Source organism: Lacerta agilis, chromosome 5, assembly GCF_009819535.1.
Source record: "Lacerta agilis isolate rLacAgi1 chromosome 5, rLacAgi1.pri, whole genome shotgun sequence".
Taxonomy (NCBI): domain Eukaryota; kingdom Metazoa; phylum Chordata; class Lepidosauria; order Squamata; family Lacertidae; genus Lacerta; species Lacerta agilis.
The window spans coordinates 93499077-93515519 of record NC_046316.1 but is presented as its reverse complement, the minus strand read 5'-3'; the positions used below and the strand labels follow the sequence as shown (position 1 = coordinate 93515519).

The 16443-nt window shown below is 48.6% G+C and overlaps 1 protein-coding gene across 1 annotated transcript in view; it reads right to left on the bottom strand.

The window, feature by feature from the left end:
- The window catches only part of LPP (LIM domain containing preferred translocation partner in lipoma), a 112038-nt gene that overhangs the window by 75970 nt on the left and 19625 nt on the right, over positions 1 to 16443 (bottom strand). The window contains exon 3 of the mRNA XM_033150919.1: positions 204 to 848. Coding sequence (XP_033006810.1) covers positions 204 to 848 — 645 coding nt within the window. The remainder of the gene's footprint in view (positions 1 to 203; positions 849 to 16443) is intronic.

The window sequence follows — 16443 nt, the reverse complement described above, 5'->3', positions numbered from 1 at the left end:
CACGAAATAGATCAACAAATAAATAAATGCTGCATGCATTACTAATTATCCTAATGCATTTCACACGTCACGCTGTGTTCTTGCGAATCGCTTCGGGGCCCCTCTGAATGTGTAAAGCGAAATATAGAAATGCAGTAACCGTCTGAACCCATGCCTTTCCCCGTTCCCCACACCCATCGCCGGGGTCAGACGCTGCCTCTTACCTTTGGCTGCAGCAGAGGGGGCTGAGGCCCGGCGGCCGGTTCCGTGATGTACGTTTTCTTGGCTCCAGACGACGGGTACTGCCGTACGGGATTCAGGGCCGCAGACCCGGGAGAAGGGTACGTCGCCTCGGGCTTCCAGGCATTTTGTGGCACGTAGGATGGATCCGAGCCGTTCCTCCCTCCGTAGCCTCCGGGGTAGGCTGGCTCTTGGTAGCGGCCCTGGGGTCCCCCGTACCCATAGCTTGGTTCTGGTTGAGGGGCGGTTTGGGGCGCGTAGCCGTAATCCGCAGCCCGGGGCTGAGACGGCACATAGGGCGCTGGACCCAGAGAAGGCACTTGGTTGGGGGCCAGACTGCTATACTGGGGGGCTGGTGGCTGGAAGTGGGGGGCTGGCTGGGCCGACTTCACTTGCACGTTGAAGGTCGGGCGGTTCGAGGTGGAAGCCGTGCTGTAGGACGCCGGAACCGGCTGAGGTTTCAAGGTGCCGACCGGGGTCACCGGGATGGGCTGAGAGCCAGGCTTGGAAGCCGATTTCTTGGTGGCGGTCAAGGGAGGCTGGTTTGGGATGACCATGCGCTTGTGGCCAGTGACTGGGGTGGCCATCGGAGGCGTAGCGATGGGAGATCCGCCCGGAATCCCAGAGCCCTGCACGTGGGAAGAGAGACACCAGCAACAGACCATTAATTCGGATCGAGAATAACATGAGCTTGAAGATCTTCCCCACCACGTACTGGTTTCTCCAAGCTACGAGGGCTTAAGAGGGTTCACGAGGTCCTAACCAAAGAAGAGTGGCAACTTAAGTAGACAGAATATGCACAGCCAGGGCCGGCGCATCCATTAAGGCGAACTAGGCAATTGCCTAGGGCGCCAAAATGGAGGGGGCGCTGGCCAGGCTTGGGCAGGGTGGCGGGACGGGCTAGCAGCAGCTTCTCCGCTGTAGCGGAGAGGTGCTGCTTGCCCCCTACACCACCCCCAGGCTCCCGCTAAAGCAGGCTTTGGCAGGGGGCGGGCAGCGGGACGGGCGACCCCCACCTCCCGCTAAAGCAGGCCTATCCCTTAATAAAATCCACACAAGTTCCCAATTGATCTCTCAACTGGGAGACCTTTGAACATGGCTGTTCTTTAAAAAAAAAAAAAAAAACAATCCCAAAAACTTTTATTTTTTATTAAATTATCGGTTCCACAATTTAAAGTACTCATTTTTACATCCTTAAAATATCAATGACTTCCCTTCTTCTCTTTCCATGGTTCATTTTACGTATCATAAATCCCTGCATATTTTACACAAACTAAACCATTCAGTATTTCATTATTAGAGCCATCATAACTTATTTACACTGTTGAATTTAACTTAATGCTGCCAGCGTTTTTCAGCTGTACACAGTTATTTCCCATATATTCAATCAGGGTTTTCCAATCTTCTCTAAATGAATAATGATAATAATAATAATAATAATAATAATAATAATAATAATAATAATAAATTTTATTTATACCCCACCCTCCCCAGCCAAAACTGGGCTCAAAGCGGCTAACATCAAATATATAACATATTAACATAAAATCAGGCAATCCATTAAAATACATCCGAAAATCAAATCAGAATCAAAGTGAAATCCAATCAGATGACAACCCACAGATTAGGGTTGGGGTCCTTAAATGCTCACCAGCCTAACTGTTTGTACTGATCTGATATGAGCCTGTGAGAAAAAGAAAAGTAAAACATATACACAGTCGTACCTTGACTCCCGAACGCCTTGCGAGTCGAACGTTGCGACTCCCAAACAATCGAAAACCAGAAGTGAGCGTTCCAGTTTTCGAACTACAGTATTTTCGGAAGCTGAACGTCCGACGGGGCGTCCATGGCTTCTGATTGGCTGCAGGAGCTTCCTGCAGCCAATCAGAAGCTGAGCTTGGGTTTCCAAACGTTTCGGAAGTTGAATGGATTTGCGGAATGGATTCCATTTGACATCCAAGGTACGACTGTATAATTATTTGCAAGTGGAAGAAAGTGGACATTTCCTCCCATCAAGAGTCACCACTCACCCCAGACATTAAAACCCCGGGATTAAATTATATTTGAGATGCTTCCTGCATTGCAGGGGGGGTCAGGCTAGATGACCCATGGAGTCCCATCCAACTCTACAATTCTACGATTCTGTGATTCCCTAAAACACCATTCAGCGCTGATGCGCGGTCTTCATTTTGGACTCTTGGGAGAAATAATAATAATAAAAAAATCAGATCCAGGTTAAGCCAGGTTAATTTCCCTCCCTTCTTTCATTTACAAGTTGCATTTGCAAAAAAGAAAAAGTGATTTGCCAGGAAGGCGAGATCAAACTACAGAGAGATCAAGCTCTCCTTCCGCTGCCTGGGAGCAGTTTTCGGGGGGGGGATGGCGTGTAGGAAGGGGGTGTTAGATGCAGGGGAAAGTTTGGCTCACCTTTGCTTTAAACCTGGCGATAAAGCCACATTAAAGAAAACTGAAGGTCTTTCTGTGTGTGCGTGTTTTTAAGAGCTAAAAGGCATTGCCGGCTACTGATGTTTAAAAAGAAAAAGAAAAAAATCGATATCTCACTAAGGCAGAACAAAGCAACCTCTGTCAAAGAGCCAAACATGAAGGCAGAGGGATTTGGGACAGGGGAAAAGGGAAAGGGATTAATGCGAGGAGGAGGAGGAGAAGTCCCAAGAAAGGTGCGGTTGGAGGAAGCAACAAGGAAATAACAGGCACAGGTTTGCACCCTGAAAGATTCCTCGTATACTTTTTTTTTGGTAGTTGTTGTTCTCACGGCTGTGCGTGTTTGCATGTCGGCCTGTGCACGGCTCGTGCAAACACATCCCCTCCTTGCAGAAAACCAGATTCTAGCAAAAGGGGTTATAAGCTGCCCTTCTCCTTGACATGCTAGCTTTCTAGGTGCGATGGCATATTCGTGAGGAGGAGAATTCAGGCCTGTGCGCATCACCGCCCCGGTCCTCCTGGCATCAGCCTGCACTCGGAAATAGCAGAGGGGCGGGTTGGGTCCGTTCATTTTAGTTTCTATTGGTGTCTCGTTTTCTTCCAATCGGTTGACCACATTTCCATGGAAATTTTAGCATTTTAAAGTGCCCTGGTCCTAATTGGCATGTTTCTGTACACTGTTTTGCCCGTTATAATGCACTTTTGTACATTATCTTGACATATATTTTTAATGCACACTTTCCCTAAATTACATATTTTTTTGGGGCGACAGGAATGAGGCCCACATCGTGAGACAGCTGTGCCCATATGTGAGAAACACACAGAATCCCAGGACGCAGGAACATAAAAAAATCAGCCTGCTGGATGAGGCTAGTGGCCCATCTGTCCTCACAGTGGCTGAGCACCTGCCCCAATGAGAAAGCCTCAAGCCGGATTCGAACACAAGACCAGCCCTCTCCCCTCCTGGGGTTTCCAGCAACTGGCATTCAGGAGCAATGCTGCCTCTGAGCATGGAGGCAGAGCACAGCCATCGTGGCTAGGAGCCATCCATAGCCCTCTCCTCTTCCATGAATTTGCCTCATCTTCTTTTAAAGCCATCCAAATTGGTGGCCATCCCTTCCTCCAGTGGCAGGGAGTTCCGTAGTTTAACTCTGCGCCGTGCGAAGGAGTCCTTTCTTTCATCTCTCCTGAATCTCCCAGCATTCAGCTTCATTAAGGTTGCCATATTTCAAAAAACTGAAAATCCAGACACAAAAGTTGTTGATTGGGGGGGGGGGGCAAAATTATTGAGCCTCCCCCTTTTTTGGCCAAAAAATTTGGCTTTTTAGAAAGGGGAATCACTGAAAACGACACTGCCGACATGGTTTGCCATGCGTCCAGAGTTCCCCGGACATTTTTGCTGATTTCCGCCCGGACACTGCTTCCGACTGCAGTATTCCAGATGTGTCTGAGAAATTCCAGGTGCATGGCAACCCTAGATCATCATTGGATATCCACAAATCCTAATGTCAGGTTCCTCCCTTGTAGGATGACCAGTGCCGGATTTACGTATAAGCTAAACAAGCTACAGCTTAGGGCCCCACTCTCTTGGGGCCCCCCAAAAAAATTAAAAGGGAAAAAAACCCAGGGTGTACATTTCCAAAATATAGGATAAAAAAACAGATAAAATGAAACCTACATCCGGCAACAGTGTTTTGTGTTGTGTGGGCTCCTAGGATGTAAGTCATGGGCCCCGCCTGATAGCCTGCTCCCTCAAATATCACTGGTTTGCTCCTTTCTATATATAGGGTGCCTACATTCTGCATGGACTGGTTGCACGGCAACATGTGCAAATGGCTTGAGATACCTATTAGGTCCATCAATTACCATATAGCATATACAAAACAAAATAAATAAATAAATTCCTTCCGGTAGCACCTTAGAGACCAACTAAGTTTCTTGGTGTGAGCTTTCGTGTGCATGCACACTTCTTCATATAGCATATGTTGTTGTTGTTCAGTCGTTCAGTCGTGTCCGACTCTTCGTGACCCCATGGACCAGAGCACGCCAGGCACGCCTATCCTTCACTGCCTCCCGCAGTTTGGCCAAACTCATGTTAGTAGCTTCGAGAACCCTGTCCAACCATCTCACCCTCTGTCGTCCCCTTCTCCTTGTGCCCTCCATCTTTCCCAACATCAGGGTCTTTTCTAGGGATTCTTCTCTTCTCATGAGGTGGCCAAAGTACTGGAGCCTCAACTTCAGGATCTGTCCTTCCAGTGAGCACTCAGGGCTGATTTCTTTAAGGATGGATAAGTTTGATCTTCTTGCAGTCCATGGGACTCTCAAGAGTCTCCTCCAGCTCCATAATTCAAAAGCATCAATTCTTCGGCAATCAGCCTTCTTTATGGTCCAGCTCTCACTTCCGTACGTTACTACTGGGAAAACCATAGCTTTAACTATAACGGACCTTTGTCGGCAAGGTGATGTCTCTGCTTTTCAAGATGCTGTCTAGGTTTATCATTGCTTTCCTCCCAAGAAGCTGGCGTCTTCTAATTTCGTGACTGCTGTCGCCATCTGCAGTGATCATGGAACCCAAGAAAGCGAAATCTCTCACTGCCTCCATTTCTTCCCCTTCTATTTGCCAGGAGGTGATGGGACCAGTGGCCATGATCTTAGTTTTTTTGATGTTGAGCTTCAGACCATATTTTGCGCTCTCCTCTTTCACCCTCATTAAAAGGTTCTTTAATTCCTCCTCACTTTCTGCCATCAAGGTTGTGTCATCAGCATATCTGAGGTTGTTGATACCTTAGAGACCAACTAAGTTTGTTCTTGGTGTGAGCTTTCGTGTGCATGCACACTTCTTCATATAGCATATATTCAACACACACAAAAAAACAGCGACCTTTTGTTGTTGACAAAGGACAGCTGGACATAGAAAGGGCCCCATTACCTTCAGTAGCCGAGGGCCGTGTCAAACCTAAATCCGGCCCTGAGGATGACCCTGGGGCCACATGTTTACTGGTTTGCTGCTGTTTGCCTCCCCGGCCAGGTGGGAAGAAGCAATTTAGAAGCACAGGTGTCACCAGAAGCGGGAAATGCACAAATACCGGTAATAGAACTCAGTTGGGTTCGAATTTATTGCTTTTAACCACAGGTCACTCGCAATATAAAGAGGGGAAAGAGACGTAGTAACAAATGTTACGAGGAATAAATCAGAATGAAGCATAAATTAATAAGGAGAAGGGGGAAAAAAAACTTAATTAAGACCTGGCACTTGACTCTACAAACTGCATAATCGCCGAGGCTGGCTCAGCCAGATATTTACTTTGGTTTTAATTTCCATCTTTCTATTTCCTATTTTTAGTTCTGAATGCAACTGCTAACCACGGCAGAACATTTTTAAAATGAAGATAACTGACATGATGACTGTCTATATTTGACTTGAAGAGTGCCATTAAACAGGGGTTGCAGCTGATTAGATTCTGGTTAAAAAAATAATAATGGAAGTCTGCCTTTGAAACACAACAAAACCAGTGGCAAACAAGCCCTTTCCCTCCAATATCTTGTCTTCGCAAACAGCAAGGAGGCCATATGATCACAGGGAAGAATGGCTCAGAAATTTGGCAGCATTCAATCGCACATACTGAAAATCCCTTTTTAAAAAATCCCTGCAGATGCATTCTGAAGTCTGCCTGATCGGTACCTTCTGAAATAATACGCGAAGTGAACTCAGAAAAAAATGACTCCGAAACTCAGAAAAAATGCTTAAGCGAAAGTGTGTACCTTAGGTGAAAATATGTGCATCATTTCCACTTTGGAACTCCCTGCCTCTTGACAGCCTTTCCTGTACCCCTTTTTGGCTCTTTCTAAAACACACACACACACACACACACACACACACACCACTTTTTAAAATGTATATATATACAAGTCTACCTAAATGTGCCCAGTGTTGATGTGTGCTTTAATCTGTTCTTAGGCTTTAGCCAACTTTAAAAAATATATATTTTTATTAAAGATTTTCTTGATTTCCAAAGTGTGTGCAATGTCTCTCTCGTATTTTTTCCATGCAACATTTTTACAAATCCGTTTTGGTTGTTGAGACATTAGCTGGAAAAGGGGGAAAGAGGTGGACGGGATGGGGAGATGGGTGGGGTGGGGTGACGATGTTTTTATTCTACTTAATATATGTAGGGTTTAGTGTCAGTGTTGTTTGTGTAGGTTCTCTGTTGTTCGCTTGTGCTCCTTTGGCAGTGAGAGAGGTTGGGGTTGGCGTAGGGTGTGATTGTTCATTTGTGGTTGTCTGTGATGATCTTTGGTTCCTGTGTGAGTGGGGTGGGTGGATGTTTTGGATCAGGTTAGCCATATTGAATTGTATGCTGTCAGTAGATTTTTGTCATTGTCTTGTTGGGCTGTGTGTGTGATAAAGGGGAGCCATACCGGGGTGAAGGTGTCTTCTTCTATTTGTCCCCGTGTCAGTTTCAGCTTACTGGTTTGTTTTTCTAGTAGGGCTGTTTCCCATACAATCGTATTTTTCGCCCCATAAGACGCACCTGAACATAAGACACACCAAGATTTTGGAGGAGGAAAGGGGGAAAGGGCTGTTTTTTTGAGGATCAGCTCAAAGTGGTGCAGCTTTTTTGCAAAGGGAAAATCCCTGTGTTTTTGAGGATCAACTCAAAGTGGTGCAGCTTTTTTGCAAAGGGAAAAGCCCTGTTTTTTGAAGATCAGCTCAAAGTGGTGCAGCTTTTTGCAAAGGGAAAAGCCCTGCTTTTTTGAGGATCAGCTCAAAGTGGTGCAGCTTTTTTGCAAAGGGAAAAGCCCTGCTTTTTTGAGGATCAGCTCAAAGTGGTGCCACTTTTTTGCAAAGGGAAAAGCCCTGCTTTTTTGAGGACCCTGTCAGGTCTTTCCAGTGTCTGGTTATGATGTTTCTGGCTGCTGAGAGTAGATGGGTTATGAGTACTTTGTGTTGTAAGTGGGCATTATTTTCTTGGAAGATGTTTAGTAAGACCAATTCTGCCAACTTTTAAAAGTTAATTAATTTTAAAAAAATCACTTTAATGCTGCAAATGGTTGCTTTTAACTGCTTTTACCCATAATTTTATCACCTCTTCCTCTCTCATTGTAAAGTGCTTCAAGAGGTTGGCTTGCTTTAGTTTATGTATGTATGTATGAATCCTGCGAAATGAATGAATAAATATAATGCTGGTGGATTTTGGAGGAACTTAAAAAAGAGACAAAAAGAACTGATATAGAGATGCGGAAGAAACCAAAATTGGGAGATTCATCCATCCATGTGCTTAGTGTCCCACTTTTGAACAAAAAATTACCATTGTCTCTTTCAACAACAGTGTCTTTTTTTTACAATGCATGAGGAACAGAGGGGGTGGCAGAAAGAATTCTCTGCAAAGCATACATGTTTCTGCAAATGCAAAGGGGTTTCCACCCCTGCTTTTGTGTCGGTGACTCAGCACTGGCGGAAACGGAAAATGAGCTTGTAAACACATCTGGTCCTTGCTGGGCAGGAGGCAGGAGGGATGGCACAGGTGTGATCCCCCAGAAACCCAGAGAGGCCCTAATTCAGCACAGCACATAAACAACTCCCTGGCTCTGAATGGGGCAACTGTGCCCCTGAAGGACCAGGTGCGCAGCCTGGGAGTCATTTTGGACTCACCGCTGTCCATGGAGGCGCAGGTCAATTCTGTGTCCAGGGCAGCTGTCTACCAGCTCCATCTGGTACGCAGGATGAGACCCTACCTGCCCACAGACTGTCTCACCAGAGTGGTGCATGCTCTAGTTATCTCCTGCTTGGACTACTGCAATGCGCTCTACGTGGGGCTACCTTTGAAGGTGACCCAGAAACTGCAATTAATCCAGAATGCGGCAGCTAGACTGCTGACTGGGAGTGGCCGCCGGGACCATATAACACCGGTCCTGAGAGACCGACATTGGCTCCCAGTACGTTTCTGAGCACAATTCAAAGTGTTGGTGCTGACCTTGAAAGCCCTAAACGGCCTCGGTCCAGTATACCTGAAGGAGCGTCTCCACCCCCATCGTTTAGCCCGGACACTGAGATCCAGCGCCGAGGGCCTTCTGGCAGTTCCCTCATTGCGAGAGGTGAGGTTACAGGGAACCAGGCAGAGGGCCTTCTCGGTGGTGGCACCCGCCCTGTGGAACGCCCTCCCTTCAGATGTCAAAGAGATAAACAACTACCTGACATTTAGAAAATACCAGAAGGCAGCCCTGTTTAGGGAAGTTTTTAATGTTCAATGCTGTAGTGTGTTTTTAATATTTGGTTGGGAGCCGCCCAGAGTGGCTGGGGAAACCCAGCCGGATGGGCGGGGTATAAATAAAAAAATATTATTATCATTAACCATAGCATGCCACTTTAAATGCTCCCTCCCAAAGCACCCTGGGAACTGTAGTTTGTTCAGGATGCCGAGAGCTGCTCGGAGACCCTGCTCCACCCCCCGCAGAGAACTACTATTCTGGGGGGGGAGGGAGGGAGGAAACAGGGGTCTCCCTAACAAGTCTCAGCACCCACTTAACAAACTACAGCTCCCAGGAAGCCCTGACTGTTTAAAGTGGCCCGATCCTGCTTTAGAGGGCTGAATTTGCTCATAGCGTATAGGATATATTTATACCCGTACCCAAGCAGGGAGGGTGGAGGGAGAGAGCCCCCCCTCCTCCCTCTAAACATAAATGGGATGCAAGTTATATCATAAAAGCCAGATAATAATCCATTCAAATAACAAGGCCATTCTGCTGATTTCAAGCCTTTTGTGCCAGAAAGGGAAATTCACGAGGGGATGAACTTCAATTAAAGCTTTGGCTGCCTTTTTATCTAACACATTAACACGGGGAGGCCATTAATTTCTCCGCCATTAAGGATTAGCTTCGGTCTCTAAAGCCACCTACGAAGTCTTGGGCCCCAGATCCCCGTGCTGTGCAGATGGGCAGCGGAAAGAGAGTCCGGGCATGAGACACGACTTGGACCTCAAGTGCGCGCATATGCCTTTGCCGGATGCGTGCCTCATGTTCCCAGGGCAGCTTGCAGCAGAAGTTAAGAGGCAATCAAGCAAAATTTAAAAGCTGAAAGTGGGAAGATTCGGGGCAGGGAGGAGCAAGTCCTCCTTCGCACAGAACAGGACGGAACTGCGGGACTCCCTGCTGCAGGAGGTAGTGGCGGCAGAAGAGGATCAGAGAAATCTGGGGTGAGAGGCTACCTGTTGTGTACTGAGCTGAATCCTAGAACAATAGGATACAGAATGCAGCAGTCTGATTGGTCCGCAGGAGCCACCCAATCCAGCTCCAGGAGGAAGTGAATCAGCAACCTGATTGTCCTGCAAGATCAGCCAATCAGGCTCCCGGATGAAGTGAAACAGCAACCTGATTGGCCTGCAAGAGCAGCCAATCAGGCTCCTGGATGAAGTGAAACAGCAACCTGATTGGCCTGCAGGAGCAGCCAATCAGGCTCCTGGATGAAGTGAATCCGCAACCTGATTGGCCTACAGGAGTAGCCCGGAATTAGCCAATCACATGGGGCCCATTGTGTAAATAATGTATATATAGCAGACGTTTTGGGGAAAGGTTCATTCATTGCTACTATGAGCTGAATAAAGAGCATGAAATTCACACTTAACTCCAAGTATATTTCACTATCAATGTCTGTGATGGTTCTGAATACCAGTTGCTGGAAACCACAGGAGGAGAGAGTTGTTCCTGTGCTCGGATCAGGGCCGGATTTAGGTTCGATGAGGCCCTGAGCTACGAAAGGTAATGGGGCCCTTTCTATGTCCAGCTGTCCTTTGTCCACAACAAATCGTCGCTGCTTTTTGTGTTGAATATATGCTATAGGGTCATTGATGGACCTCATAGGTATCTCAAGCCATTTGCACGTAACAAATAGGAGCCTACACAACACAAAAAACTGTTGCTGTAGTTAGGTTTTATTTGCTTTTCATCTTATATTTTGGAAATGTACATTCGGGGTTTTTCTCCATTAATTTTTTAGGGGGCCCCCAAGTGAGTGGGGGCCTAAGCTATAACTTGTTTAGCTTATACGTAAATCTGTCACTGGCTCAGATTAGAGGCAGATTGGTCCAACTGGTTAGGTTGTACTGGGCACAGAGCGTCAGGGTGCCACCAGAGATGTTGTTGTTGTTCAGTCGTTCAGTCGTGTCCGACTCTTCGTGACCCCATGGACCAGAGCACGCCAGTCACTCCTGTCTTCCACTGCCTCCCGCAGTTTGGCCAAACTCATGCCAGTCGCTTCGAGAACACTGTCCAACCATCTCATCCTCTGTCGTCCCCTTCTCCTTGTGCCCTCCATCTTTCCCAACATCAGGGTCTTTTCCAGGGAGTCTTCTCTTCTCATGAGGTGGCCAAAGTACTGGAGCCTCAACTTCAGGATCTGTCCTTCTAGTGAGCACTCAGAGATGACACAACTATTATTTGGAATGGACTGTGAGATTGGGGGTGGGGGGTGGTGCCAATTTTTTTTTCCTGCTGCACAAGGCACCACTGAAATTTGAGGCCCCAAGATCTGCCACTGCTCAGATCCTGCTTGCGGGTGTCCGACCGGCACCTGGTTGGGCCCTGCGAGAAAAGGATGCTGGACTAGGTGGGCCACTGGTCTGATCCTGCAGGCTCCCCTTTCGTTCTTACATTACTCCAGAATAGCATCTGGAAAGTACATGAAAGAGTGGAAGGTAGGTTTGTGCTTGTGTGTTTGTGCGATGGGGAGGAATGGTACCCTTTCTCCCCCTTGGCAACATTTGCATCGGAAAGAAAAAAAAAAAAACCCGGGTGCAGCGCTAAAGCTCCCAAGAAAGGGACAAACCCAGCCCTGCAGTCCAGCCTTGATCTCTGTCTCTCTTTCTCTTCTTCAGTTGTCTAGAAGCGAGGCCAAGGCTCCCTTCCCTTCCTCCTGCACTGCGGCGGCAGATGGCAAAAAGCAAGAGCCTCGAGTTCTAATTCATATGGAGGGGCCTGTGGGAGGCCTGATACGGCGTGCTCAAGCTGCTGACAGCATTTGCATCAACCGCCACCCCCCCCCCCCCCGCTCCAGGTCTGCGGCACCTTTTGTTCCGAACATGGCGAGCCGAACCTGCGAGGCCCGATCCCTGCACGCTCCTCGCCGAGGTCCTGCCACAAAGACGAGCACAACTGTTAAGGGCGCAGGTCCCTGCTGGGGTTGCCGCGTCAGAATCGCCTCCCCGGGGACGGACGTCAGAGACGTGCTAATTTCATTAGACCTGAGCAGGAATAGATGGCGAGGATTAGCCTGGTTACTGGGGTAACCTGGGGTCTCTCCCCACCATGGATGTGACCGAATTAACGAGAACAGGGTGGTGGCGTGTGTGTGTGTGTGTTTTCATAAAAAAGAATCCTACGCATGAAGGGAAGCAGAAGGACGATGCTGGGGAGTGCCGCTGCGTCAGTGATGCTCGCCGCCGAGATGGAACAGGATCTGTACGTACAACATTCCCCCGAGGCGCAGGAAAGTAAACAGAGCCTGCGGAAATAATTAATTCTGGCAGCCGCTGAATGCCGTCACCGCTACTTAGTCGCGCTACAAGCAAGGGGGGGGGGGAGTGGAGAAGCCGTGACATTGGCAGGAAGGATCCTCGTCGAGGGAGAATCCTGCACCGATGGCTTTCCTCTCTCCCTGCAGCCATTGAGCGTCACTCCCCAGTCGCAAGGAACAAGCAGCCCGTTCAGGGCCAAGAAGCAGGCTGCAATGCTTTTGAAGGGATAGCTCAGTTTGGTGGAACATGAGGCTCTGGGTTTGGGCCCCGCTTTGGGTAAAAGATTCCTGCCCTGCAGGACTAGATCACCCGCATGGTCCCTTCCAAGTCTACAATTCTATGAGAGGGATCCCAGCCGCTGGAAACCACAGCAGCAGGGGAGGTAGAGGGCTCTGGCACTCAGATCCTGCTTGCGGGTTTCCCACAGGGACAACTGGTTGGCCACTGTGAGAACAGGAGGCTAGACTGGCCTAAGCCAGTGGCAGCAGACAGTTTTTAGGATGCTCTCGACACCAGGAGGAAGGCAGTACTGCTTGGAGCGGTTTTGTTCCTCAGGCTCTCTCCTCCAGACCTCTCTGCTGCTGGCTGTGAAGAAAATGCGCATTTGCACAACCACAGAGGATGCCAAGGCGCAGGTGCTTTGCCTGTGTCCCGAGCTGTGCAAATGTCTGGCGATCCTAGAGGCCGCTTGGATTTCTAGTGAGCAAGCGTGGCCTCCGTGATGGGGCACACACAGATCTCCGTGGCTCTATAGACTGATTTTATTCTGAGACGGATATACAGTAATAATAACAATCACCGTCGTCTCAGCATCCCACTTGCTTGTGCAGTTTTACTACAGACAAGGAAATATTCTCCTCTTGGTGGTGGGTGCAGAGGGGAGTGGGTTTCATACGACCAGGAGCCTTGTGGGATCAGGAGCCAGGTGGGCAGCCAGAATGTGACTCCATTGCAATGTTTTCCTTATTTTTATCTGCGGAAATCTCTGCTGCCTTTACACATACGCCTGCAAGTTGAGAAATCATCTTCTGGCATTGAAATTAATAGAGGCAGAGACAAGCTGATGGATACATAGCAATTAAATGCCCGACCCAGTGCTACATTTAATTATTTGCTCCCTGGTTAGACACCTCACCAGCATCTCCAGCAATTACGAGCCAGATTTCCTGAGGGCCTCGGCGTGGTTGCCTTGTGCTTTGCCAAATGGCTAAACACAGTGATTTGGCCCATCACACACACACACACACACACACACACACACACACACACACACTGACAACACACCACCACAATTTCGTTCCCCTAGACGAGATCCTTGCGCCAAAGGAGAACGGCCGGCTAATCAGCGCAAGAACAGAATGCGAGGCTCAGTTTCTCATAGAATCGTAGGATTGTAATGTTGGAGGGGGGACCCCCAATGGTCATCTAGTCCAACCCCCTGCAACGTGGGAATGTCAATTAAAGCATTCACGGCCGAGGGCCAGAGGATGGTGATTGGAGAGGTTGGAGAGTGGGAGCTGGCTGAGTTATATGCTGGGCTCCACCCTTTCTGACACGGTGCCATTTAGATCTGAGCTGCTTGCTTGCTACTGAGCCGGCCACATTATGGGAGAAGAGTAGATTCTATGTTCATTTCCAATTTTGTCTGGAAAAAGAAGTCAGAATAAGGAAGGGAAAATATCAAAATACAGTATGGTTGCGCCTTATGTGCATTTAGCCGTCTCAGCCACACTTTTCTGTGGCCTTTTCTGCGTTGGCTCCCTGTTTGTGGAAGGCTCTCCTCAGGGAGATTCATCTGGCACCTTCAATACATTATCTTTAGGCGGCAGCAGACAATGTCACTCTTCAACGAGGCATTTGGCTGTTGGACATTCTACGGCTTTTAAAATGTATTTCCGGGCGTTATTGGTTTGTTTTTCTTTTACTGCGCATTTTGTATTCTCATTTTTGTATTTTTCTGTTGTGAACGGCAGGACAATAGATGGGATTTTGGCCCCACTGATCTGTTTACCTCTCTCACACCCCTCTGCACACCTCAGGTTAGGATTGCAGCCTTAGCAGGTGGCTTTCCACTAATAAATGCATGTTGTCTGCTCATTCCTCTAAGATACACATTCTGCCCCCCATCATATGGAAAAGACTTTGTTGTTGCTGCTGTTGTTCAATCGTGTCCGCCTCTTCGTGACCCCATGGACCAGAGCACGCCAGGCACTCCTGTCTTCCACTGCCTCCCGCAGTTTGGTCAGACTCACGCCAGTCGCTTCGAGAACACTGTCCAACCATCTCATCCTCTGTCGTCCCCTTCTCCTTGTGCCCTCCATCTTTCCCAACATCAGGGTCTTTTCCAGGGAGTCTTCTCTTCTCATGAGGTGGCCAAAGTCTTGGAGCCTCAACTTCAGGATCTGTCCTTCCAGTGAGCACTCAGGGCTGATTTCCTTCAGAATGGAGAGGTTTGATCTTCTTGCAGTCCATGGGAGTCTCAAGAGTCTCCACCAGCAGAGGGAGGTTACAAACCCACTTATAGTTTCCCCGGGGGCTTGCCGCTTTGTGTAGAAGGCATTTTGATGAGCCACTACCGAGGGCTGCGGTGAGAAGTGCCCCTTCAGCAATTCCATTATTGTTTTGTAAGGAATGGTAGTGACGTCTTCAGGCACAAGGAGAGCCCGGGCAATTTTGAACGTTTCCTCTCTGCAGACGCTGAAGAATATCGCCCTCTTCTTGGCATCGTTGGTGACCCCTTTAGCTTCTAGGAGGAAGGTGAAATGGCTGGCGTACCCTTCCCAGTCTCCTGATGCTGGGTTGAACAGCAAGAAGCTGCTGTTGGTTGCCATTCTGAGTCCCTTGGGTCCAGATATCTGAAGAAGTGTGCTTGCACACGAAAGCTCATACCAAGAACAAACGTGGTTGGTCTCTAAGGTGCTACTGGAAGGAGTTTGTGCTGTTCGCCAATTTCTTGAGACAATCATTGAAAGTGCTGGAGGCAAAGGCATCCCTCCCTGTGCAACCATCCCACCTGTTCCCTCTGAATCAGATCCGGCCATGACAGTAACTGGTGCAAGCAAAAAAGGGCCCGGATCTCTTGAGTGGTTTTCTTCCTGAACTCCCACCCCTGATCCCCATCAGAATTGGTGCTTGAAGAACACCAGTGAAAATCAGGTTTCCCTCAAGTGGGTGAAGAAGAAGAAGAAGAAGAAGAAGAAGAAGAAGAAGAAGAAGAAGAAGAAGAAGAAGAAGAGTTTGGATTTGATATCCCGCTTTATCACTACCCGAAGGAGTCTCAAAGCAGCTAACATTCTCCTTTCCCTTCCTCCCCCACAACAAACCCTCTGTGAGGTGAGTGGGGCTGAGAGACTTCAGAGAAGTGTGACTAGCCCAAGGTCACCCAGCAGCTGCATGTGGAGGAGAGGAGACGTGAACCCAGTTCACCAGATTACAAGAGGAAGAGTTTGGATTTGATATCCCGCTTTATCACTACCCGAAGGAGTCTCAAAGCGGCTCACATTCTCCTTTCCCTTCCTCCCCCACAACAAACACTCTGTGGGGTGAGTGGGGCTGAGAGACTTCAGAGAAGTGTGACTAGCCCAAGGTCACCCAGCAGCTGCATGTGGAGGAGCGGGGACGCAAACGCGGTTCACCAGATTACAAGTCCACAGCTCTTAACCACTACACCACACTGGCTCTCTGAGATAAAGGAGTAATTTTAACTTTTTAAAAATCAGTCCTGCCCCCCCCTCTCTCTCCACCCCCTTAGCTGCTTTCTTCAACCTTCTGAAGGCACAAATCAATGCTCTCTAGGATTCAGGGCGACTCCGGGGTTCTGTTTTCCTCCACTTCCCCTCACTGTCATTGAGCACGCTTGAAAGCGCATTGGGGAGGGGGGGCAGCTGAGTTCAAATCAATCAGCTTCCCTTTTCTTCTGCCCCCCCTCTCCCCCCCCCCGCAACCCGGGGAAACATAACTCAAGAAGCAGCAAATTCATAAGCTCACACACGGAACGTGCTGCCCGCCTCGGAGATGATCCATCTGGCAAGCTGACACAGTAATAAGTCTGCCTAATTGTCAGGTCAGGCATAATACTCTGCATGGCTGTCAGTCGCTTCGCTGCAGCTTTGTACTGGAGATGTAAAACTCCTTGTACTATGTGTATGTTGCGTGGGCAGCCGGGGAGATAAATCAGACAGGCAGAAGGTGGAGGGGCGGGCAGGGCAAGCGCAGGGGGGGGGAAGGGTAGCCAGCAAAGGCGTGAGCTAGGACAGGGGTCCCCGGGGGCAGG